We start from the raw sequence: 10,394 nt of genomic DNA on the forward strand, positions 1-10,394 counted from the left end.
ACCTATATTGCGAAAAAAAAATATTCTTTGCATCAGTTCTATAGATAAATTGTTAAAGTTATTTACAATTAAGATCATTACTTTTAAAATTTTCTTCTTTGACACCAAAATTCACAATTGAATCCGCCATTTTTGTTTCTTTTTGTTTCACAAAAAGTTTCACGATGCACCGAGTTAGAGTAAAGCAGTTTGTTAAGTTGAAGACGACATGTATTCGGATATACAGAAGTTTGTTTATGCTGATATGAATTATTAAACACCGTGTCAAATCACATTATAACAAATCAATTTCGGTTATCGTTTATTCATAAATTTAAGTGCTAGTGGAAGGCAAGTAGTTTGTATTGGCGACCAACACTGAAATTTCTGAGTTAGATCTCTGGAGTCTAATTTTTTGTCATAATTTATCACTTCCTTTAAAATAGAGGAAATGTATGTTTCCTCCTGATTATTTTATGTTGTTCTCAATATATTTAAAGTTTTTTAACGCACTACTGATTAGCATTGAATGGTGTAAACACTCTTCATACTGTGTGTAGAGTGTCCATTAGGTACTATGAATTGAGTGGGATATAAATATTTACAATGGTCATTTATTGTTTGTTTACGTAACATTAACGAAGATAAAACAGATAATTTTCAAAATCTTATTTCGTCGTCTTCTTTGTTATATTTTTTAGGGTTCCGTACCCAAAGGGTAAAAACAGAATCCTATTACTAAGACTTCGTTGTCTGTCCGTCTGTCCGTCTGTCACAGGGCTTTATCTCCGGAACCGTAATAGATAGACTCATAATATGTTTACACATAATGCATAAAGGTGGCCGCTATAACAACAAATACTAAAAATAAAATAAGTTGAATATTAAAGGGGGTCTCTATACAATAATCCGGATTTTTTCGGCATTTTTCGATCTAACTGTTAAATCGTACTAGGAAGACGGTTGAAATTTTTACAATCCTTTTACGACTACAACTGGTATTATAATAAATACAAATAAGAACCATAAAACATATTTTAATATAGTTATTTCAATTTTATTATACGTTGTTTACGTATCATTCAATATCACCACAACGCCATCTATTGTTGTGTCATATAACTAAGTATTGTTGAAAATAATAAAAATAAGTAAAAAATGATGAACATTTGGTGGTGCGGAAGCCTCCACGTGCGAGTTCGACTCGTACTTGGCGAAATATTTAAACTAGATCATTAACTAGAAAATTGTATTGTCTTATTTTATCTTTATTTTGTATTTGGTTACGTTTTAGATTTTTTTACTGTTGTATTATCTAGCGCAGCACTAGTAAAAATCAAAAGTATATCGTTGATAATACTCGTACATCCAAGACAAACAGTATGTGGATTTAGATATGACAGCATAAGGTATCGAAACTGTCATAACAGATTCTGATTTTGACAATCATGTTTACTCACGTTAAAATAATATTATTTGCTAAAACGTAGACTCGACAGGTATTTACACAACGACGATGTCTTGCCTGTCAGTTCAAATGTTATGTTGTACATGTTCCTGCTAAGTAAATATAGTAAGTATAAGATTTCTACTTTAGTCAAGTAAATTGTGATTCATTACTTCGAATACTCTCGGTGGTTGCTCCTAAGACATATATTTATATTGTTCCGTTCTCTTAGAAAAAGCTCACAAATTCTGTATTTGCATAATTAACAATTTATTCTCTGTTTTGTTAGATTTATTTTATAATTATTAGCGTTATCAAGAATAAATAAAATGGTAAAACCCATATTTGTAAGACCTTCTCCATTAGGGGGTAGCCAACGTGCAGTAAATGGAAAATTAGGAGGCTTACACACCTCTCTTCGGCATATTCTTCTATTTGCAAGAGCTATGGGGTTGCTTCCTTTATGTGGTCTGAAGAATCCTCTTAGCTTTGACCTGAGGTATTTATTTATGGTATCCTCTAATAGATTACACAGTTAATCAAACTGTGATATACATTGTGAAATTTCGTAAAATTCACATTCACAACGCAGTGTACATTATTTGTATAGCTATGTACGATAGCTTTTTTTAAAATTTGATAGTAACTTCCAAAATTATACTTTCCAGATTCACTCTTCGATCTCCTTATACTTTATACTATTTGGTCAGTGTTTTTGGACTAGTTTTGTTATTTATTCTGAATGTTTTTTGGATCGCTGAAAATGGTATTTCATTTACTAATATCAGTAAGTATTGGTATATTGTCTTAAAATGCTGAAAATAAGATGAAATCAACAAAAATGTTATAATTTGAATTAAATTTAATGAAATGATTGATTGAAATTTCATAGTTCATTTAACCAGCATTACAAAAGTGGGAATATTCTGACACAAAATAAAGTGGCATAAGAAACATTTGTTCATTCTGGGCATGAAATATAATGTTATATATTCTTACTTGAACCAAAACGTTTATTTGAGTACTTATTGTTTAGAATAAAGATCACATTTATTTTGTTTTCTCAAGATATCATTTTCATCAAAATTCCTTGAAATTTCAGCTGATGCACTTTTTCATTCATCAAGTTTGGTCTCATTGGTGATATTAGGTAACTTAGGGCGATCGTGGCCGAAGCTGATAATGAAAGTAGAGGAAATAGAATGCAAGCTACCACCGTTCACCAGGGACCTCGCCTTCTTGTGTAACGTCACTATGGCTTCCATCATGGTTGCTGCTTTAGGTATTTTGGATTGTATAAGAATGTATAAGAATAAACATAGTTGAAATTTACATGGCTGTTCGTGCTTGATGTTGTTGATGAAGTTTGATGTGACTGTTTTTTTTTAAACTTGTTTATTGACTTGATTATAACGATTCATTTTGTTTTTTTTGCTTAATGGCATTTATAGAAGATATTAGATTTATCTTTCTTTTTCAGTGGAACATTTTCTGTCAGTTTTCTACGGGCTCATAGTAGCAAGAACGTGTGATGTGAATAATGTAATCAAAGCATATTTCCTTCATAGTATGCCTTGGATCTTTGACTATACTTCATATGACTTGTGGAAAGGTATCATGGGTGAGGTATGTAATATAGTGAATTCCATATAACATGTCAGACATGTCAATAAAACAAAGAAACTTTTCGTAAAGTCCTATTTAGTTTATATTTTGTGGTCCTATCAATATTTTACTACCATTAAACCATAGATATATTATCCTACTATAATATATCTATGCATTAAACTTACTCTATTGAAATATGTAGCTTCCCTAATGCAAATATTTAAATTTTAATTGCATCGCTAATGTTACCTAATATTTTAGAGCACAATTTTAATACAACATGATGTGTTGTGTCGAATACTGCATGCATTCCTGGAATTTGGTAACGCATTCAGTGCTTCTTGATATTCCGAACCAGAAAGGATTTAAGATTCTCCAAATTCCAATAAGACTTTCTAAAGTTAACTCATTATTAAAAATTGTCATTCAATTCTACTCGTATTTCGAATTCAACATTTTTTAACTCATAATTTTCTTTTTTATTAATTTAAGGTATTTAATATTCAATCTACGTTTCTATGGACATACTCAGATCTTCTCATCATGGTTATAAGCATCTACCTCACTGAACACTTTACTGTCCACAACCAGCTTTTGCAGAATGCATGGAAAGAGGTAAATTCCTATTATTGTTCTTTAAGATGCACTTTGGTCTATTAAAATTCTGATAAAACATGAGCGACTCTGTTAGTCAGATCTGTCTCCCTGGATTCTTAACCCTTTTGCTTACTATCAGTTGGTTTTGATTGCTTATTTACCGGTATTTAAGAAATGCTTGCTGAAGATGTAGTTAACACTTAATGTTCGATTAAATGTGGAAGAACAATTTGTCGAGTCGAACTCCGCAGGCATCACGGCCTATTTCCGCTTAAGAACAGCGCTGCTGTGTTCCGGTTTGAAGGATGTGGTAAGGAAGACATAATATCTACCCGTTGCGTTTCAACTTAGTCCTGCGGGAGTAGCCAAACTCTGATGTCTTATTTCATCTAGGGTTGACTACAAATATTCATGGGCAGCAGTCACTTATCATCAGGTTCATTTCATGCGTTTTTGCTACTTTAATATTAAAAAAAATCAAAACCTATGTTACACGTTACTGTCATTTCCTTCCACAGCAGCGCTTACATTGCTGCCAGTTCAGAAAGCAACACTTGAATTTGGTTCGTCTCGTGAAGCTGATCAACGATCATATTGGAATCTACATACTGACGTCCTTTGGGACTAATTTGTACTGGATTTGTACGCAGTTGTTCTACAGTTTGAAGTATATATTTTTTATTACTTTTTTATAATTTAGATCAATGTTTGACTAATTCCTTGATGACTAAGTATACTTCAATGAGTACGTGTAAAAGTAAAATCGATGTGAATTTTGCAAGTTATTTTACAAGTAATGTATTATTTTAAATAGATTGTAAGATTTGCACATGTAATTATTATTACAGTGATATGTGTCGGTCTAGCGACGGAAGTTGGTAGGAGAATCTTTTTTCTTCATAATCGTGAGCCTGAATTAATTTTTTTTCAGATATTTTGGTAACTTTCATACAACTTTTTATTTGGCCAATTTTACTTGAAATTATATAATATTTTGAATTATATGTCCTAATACACACACATATTCTATTTTTGCAGCAAAACTGGAACTGGTCACTATGTATCATGTCAATCAAAGCATCGAGATCAGTAAGTACAATTTTTATATAGTGAATAATAATAAGAATATTTAGACTTAATAATTACTCCACGCACCATTATATGAAATTAGTCTATCAATATACCGATTGGTGCTAAATTGTCGGTGACACTCTACCAGATCTCCATATTTCCGGTCTATTGTTACTACTGTATACTGTATCTTGAATGTTTTGTATGTTTGTATTTTGGTTGTACGATGTATGTTTGTGATTTTTTGGCTTTCAGTAACATTTCAATTGTTACACAATGTCAATTGTTGTTTAAATAGTACACAATTCACTTGTCGAACTTCTTGACCAAACTTGTTTAATCAGATTGGAGTTCAAAGAAAGTTCAAAACTATAAACTATTTCAATCACAGTTGTTTCAAAACTCCTAAGACACATTTAGTTGTTGCTCGCTTTTTGTCAGAAATAGCTATAGCTTTATAAATTACATCAGCCAAAAATATATATATTTGGCAATTTGTGTAACGCTTTTGACTGATTATACCATTCTATACATATCACCCTAAATATGACTTTTTACAAAAATGACTGTTTTGGTATTTGTTTACGCATTTGCCTATGCTTTTCCAATCAGCGCCTCTAGCGGATTGTATTAGAACTGATTGGAAATATGGGAAATACGGGGAAAACAAAAATAGTCATTTTTGTCAAAACATAAAAACTCATACTAAGGGTACTAATACTTACTGAACAACATATTGAACTATACCAAATTCTGCCTATTTCTGCCTGGTTCGACTCCGGCGGCACCACCGCAGCACCTATTTCTGCCTAATAATAGCAGTGTTAGGCGTTGCTGTGCTTCGTTTTGAAGGGTGTGGTAAGGGAGACATAATTTTCCGAGGCGTTCCAGCTTAATCCTCAGGGGTAGCGCATCTGTGGCCGACCTCAGGTAGGAATATCTAATCCTATCTGGGGTTGATTACAGATGTCCGTGGGCTGCAGTAGCCACTTACCATCAGGTGGACTGCAAGCTCGTCTGCTATATTATAAAAAAAAATTACATACTTTACAAGATTTCCAAATGCATACAGTATAAATAATCTAGCGGCACGCTCAGCGACGCTCTGCCGCAACGATCACCGGTTAGGATCACGTTGCGTTGCAGCACCGCGCCGCAACGCTTTTATGAGTCGGTCCTGAGGCAATCATACAGTGTAGTGCGAAAAATGTTTGTGTAGTTATTTAGTGGCAATAGTAGTATGTTTTTTTCATCTTATTAAGTTTCAATAAACTTATTTAACTTACTTAGTTGTTATAATTTGTTCACGTAGGTACTTAGATTAGATTATTTATAAATATCTACCTAAATCTGTCTGGGCACTGTAATCATGCGTAAAATATACAATTAAAGAATCTTTTTGAATAAGTACAGAGCATACTACTATATATTTACTGTCACAAGTATCTGCTTGCAAAAGGGCCTTTATTAAATTTCTTGGGTAAACTTCTTCAATCGGATTTAAGTCCAAATCTTGTCTAGAAAGTTCCAACTATAAACTATTTTAATCACGTGTGTTTCAGAAATCTTCAGGGTATCGAGCACACTATATATTTCACATATTCCTTCTCTTTCCTCGTGGTGCGAACTCTTCTAGTGCTCATGTTAGCGTCTAGGGTCCATACTAGTTCAAACGTGGCCCTAATAATGTTATACGAGGTTCCGGCGGATAAAACTAATTTGGAGGTTAGTTGGATGTTCATTTGTAGAATTTATGATCCACTGGTATAGTCCGCGCCAAACTCATAGTCCGCTCTGAAATTGTTGCCAGCAGGTGTAGTCATACAATTTGCTATGGCGACGCGATTCATTTATATATTCAGAGCGGACTAGCAGTTTTACACGGACTATGTCTCAGGCAAATCTCTTCAGACGAACAAAAAATGCATGTATGTATTTACCTTATTATAGCTTTGTTACCTATTTATAACAGTGTTTAGGGTGTATATTTTTATGAACATCATAATTAAAATATAATTTAAATAAATCTGTAGCTATTATAAAAGGGGCGCATATTTTTAGTACTTATTACAAATATTTTATGTGTACAGATTCAATAATGTTTTTAACAGATTGACAGATACATTGATCAAATAACCAGGATAAGAGTGGCGCTAAGTGGATTGGACTTCTTTTATGTGACACGAACTATGATTCTAACCGTAAGTAATACTTTGCAATTGTCCTATAATAAATAAGGCTTAAAATATGTTATATTTAAATTAAGATCTATAAATTTCGTAATTATTCAGTAATCCTGATAATTGGTAATATAGTGTGTATCTATAATTATCAATCTAATACTAATAATTTTTAAACTATTTGTTACAGCTTGTCGGCACAATCGTCACCTACGAATTGGTATTATTACAATTTAATAAATAAAAATAAATCTGTAGATAATTATTAAATGATATATCATTTATCATCATTTTTATTGCGATTATTATAAATTTCAATTGAATAAAACTATCAAGACTTCTCTGTTTTATTTACCTTTAAATAGTGTATGATTCATACGGAAGTAACGCCCGCTACATGCATATGCGCTAGTTTTAACGGACACTCTAAAACCAACACACATAAAAGCGTCGCCATAACGCATCTCTGAGCGCAAACTCCTCGCATATGCGCCAGTTTAAGCGGACACTCTAAGACCAACACACATAAAAGCGTCGCAATAACGCAACACTGAGTGCAAATACCGTGCATATGCGCCAGTAAAGCGGACACTCTAAGACTAACACACATAAAAGCATCGCCATAACGCATCTCTGAGCGCAAACTCCTCGCATATGCGCCAGTTTAAGCGGACACTCTAAGACCAACACACATAAAAGCGTCGCCATAACGCATCTCTGAGCGCAAACTCCTCGCATATGCGCCAGTTTAAGCGGACACTCTAAGACCAACACATAAAAGCGTTGCAATGACGCGCTAAGCGTAGAGCGTTGCAGAACATGCCTATCGAAACCATTTTTCACGCATATGCGAACATGCGTGTTGCATGATGAAAATCTTTGCGTTGAAACGAGCGGTGTCATCGATTTTGGCGGCGCATCATCGCAATGCTTTTACGTTGTCGGCTCTAAGTGATGAATGCCACGGATATATACAATGCCTACAAACTATCATCACTACAAAAGAAACATATACCCAATCTCACAAAGAATATCTACATTCATTCTTAAGATTGTCTAGCTAGAAATCGCATACCAGAACCCAACAGAAAAACCATAACATAATGTTTTTCTTGTCCAAAACTAATAATTATAAACTTCATAAAACTTCTCAGTACATGTGTCCCTTTTTTTCTATGTTAAGCCACGTTGCATGTAGTTTATTTTTAAACAATTTATTAATAAATATTTCTCTACAAACAATATAAAACATAAAAATAATTATTAAAATCGGTCCACTAACGGCAGAGTAATTCGTGTACATACATAAAAAAAAGATACCGGCCGAATTGATAACCACCTCCTTTTTGAAGTCGGTTAAAAATAATGCAATGTAAAGACTTTTAAAGGCTATTGCTATGGAAAAAACTATAGATTTTCTCTACAAAATATATCTCAAAAAGCTAGACATTAAACAATACCGACGGGCCATTTTTCGGTATACACTGATCTCCACTTTAAATTTGCATCTGAAAAATGACATGTCGTTTTGTTAAACGACGTTCGGGACTAAGCTTGACATTTTTGATGCCAAAATTCCAGCATTTTGCGTTTCCACTTATCCTCAAATGCTAGAATTTTTGTCCTATAGTTTTGTGAATCAATAATCCAATAGGTGTACATAAGTTGATACCAGCCTTGCACACAATCTTCATACATTTCTGGCACGTTGAAATCTTCTAAAAATCGTATATTATAGCCTAATAGTATAGCTTAAGTACGATCGTAAGAAATTATACTTCTTGGTGTAATTGATAAATTGTTTTATTAAGCAGTCAAACAAATGTTTGACTGTAACATAATAATAATAGGTAAACAAATACCAAAACATTACCCCGGCATGTTAAGTTTAAGTTTCTCTTAGTTTAGATTTAAACAAGATTTGTATATTTATTGTTAAAAACACCAAATTTGTCATATTCGGCTTTTAATTGAATAGGTACATTCACAATATTTATTTGCGTTTTTTATCCCTGCAGCTGTATTTTACAACACAAGCCTTTAAATTTGTTTTTGTGATGGGAACAAGTAGTCAATTAAGCATCAAATCCAAAACAAAGTTACGACCGCAAACTTTTAAATAGGAAACTTGATTCACCCATAATGAAATTCTCTGGTCTGTAGGGGAATGCAAAAAAACTTCCTGTTTATCTTTAGGGGTACATTTTGTGGATTGCTGTATTACTTTTAATGGATTAATCTCTTGGGAATAAGCCGTTAAGTTATTAGGACCTTAAAATAAAACTTTTTAGAATTACTCAACTTTTATTTTTCCTCAAATAAAAATTCAGACGTGCTTGGGCCGCGTTTTAACCAACTGAGTTCATTTTTTTATAATATAGAAGTAGCAGACGAGCATGCAGTCCACCTGATGGTAAATGGCTACTGCCGCCCGTGGCCATCTGTAATCAACCTCAGATAGGATTAGCTATTTCTACTTGAGGATGGCTACTAATGCCTCGGAAAAGTATGTCTCCCTTACCACACCCTTCAAACTAGAACACGGCAGCGTTTAACACTGCTGTTATGAGGCAGTACCTATTTCTGCCAGCCACAAAGATTTCTACCATCTTCATTATAATTATATAATTATAATTTCATAGGCAAGTTATCTGCGTACTATATTACGGCGCCTAACCAATGCAAGCAGATTAGGTCTTAATTAAATTAGACCGCATATCGACCAATCGACATTGAAATTTGCATATTGCATGAGGCTGATAATGAGTTTAGCATATCATCAATCCGTGTCTCTTGACCATCTGTATCATCAATTTGCAATATGCGATGATTGATTAATTTAAATAAAGGGGCGATCGCGCCACGCGTTTCAATGACTGCACGCGTGTCTCACCGCCCGCATCTAGCAACCTGTCGTTTCATCCGTATAATCCGCGCCAAACTTCTAGTCCGCTCTAAAGTTATTAAGCGCAGGTGTAGTCGAGAGCCAATGAGATCGAACACAACTACAAGCATATACTGCGTAGCAACAGTAAGGGGATACTATCGCAGCTGTACCCGTCGGGGAGAGCAGGCAGCGGACGAGTGCCAGAAGTGCCCCGCGCTATCTTCGTCTCGTTAATATCTGTAATTTGCTGTTATGACGCGACTTGTTTCTATATTCAGAGCGGACTAGCAGTTTGGCTGCGGACCCAACACGCACACGCATGACGAAGATACTGCAACGAGTTAATTCATATGTGTGAGTGGGACGGGACACACTTGCAGGCGTAGACACGCGCGACAGGAATATCGTCCTAAGTCGTATTTTGTTATGGTAGTAGCAATTTTAGATGTAATGTAGTCAGAGCAGATCCTTGACTTCTTATATATATTTTTTTATTTGATATCAAAAGTGAAATTCGTCTTACCTTAGCAGTCATATATTTGTTGAACTGTGTGAACTAATATAATAATTTATTGCAAACAGACAATATTGACGGGAGTTTATCATAAATGTAAAGAATATCAAA

The 10,394-nt window shown here is 34.0% G+C and overlaps 1 protein-coding gene across 1 annotated transcript; it reads left to right on the top strand.

Annotated features, from left to right (window-relative positions):
• Positions 1-1,755: 1,755 nt before the first annotated feature.
• On the top strand, positions 1,756-7,126 carry LOC140747532 (gustatory receptor for sugar taste 64f-like). Its single transcript, XM_073080040.1, has 10 exons — positions 1,756-1,925; positions 2,095-2,213; positions 2,529-2,708; positions 2,907-3,052; positions 3,527-3,649; positions 4,150-4,298; positions 4,670-4,720; positions 6,265-6,427; positions 6,814-6,903; positions 7,073-7,126. The coding sequence occupies exons 1-10, from the start codon at positions 1,756-1,758 to the stop codon at positions 7,124-7,126; spliced, it is 1,245 nt and encodes a 414-aa protein (XP_072936141.1).
• Positions 7,127-10,394: the final 3,268 nt, after the last annotated feature.

Source organism: Epargyreus clarus, unplaced genomic scaffold (genome assembly GCF_041222505.1).
Source record: "Epargyreus clarus isolate Ecla_fem2 unplaced genomic scaffold, WU_Ecla_fem_2.2 ptg000014l, whole genome shotgun sequence".
NCBI classification, from domain to species: domain Eukaryota; kingdom Metazoa; phylum Arthropoda; class Insecta; order Lepidoptera; family Hesperiidae; genus Epargyreus; species Epargyreus clarus.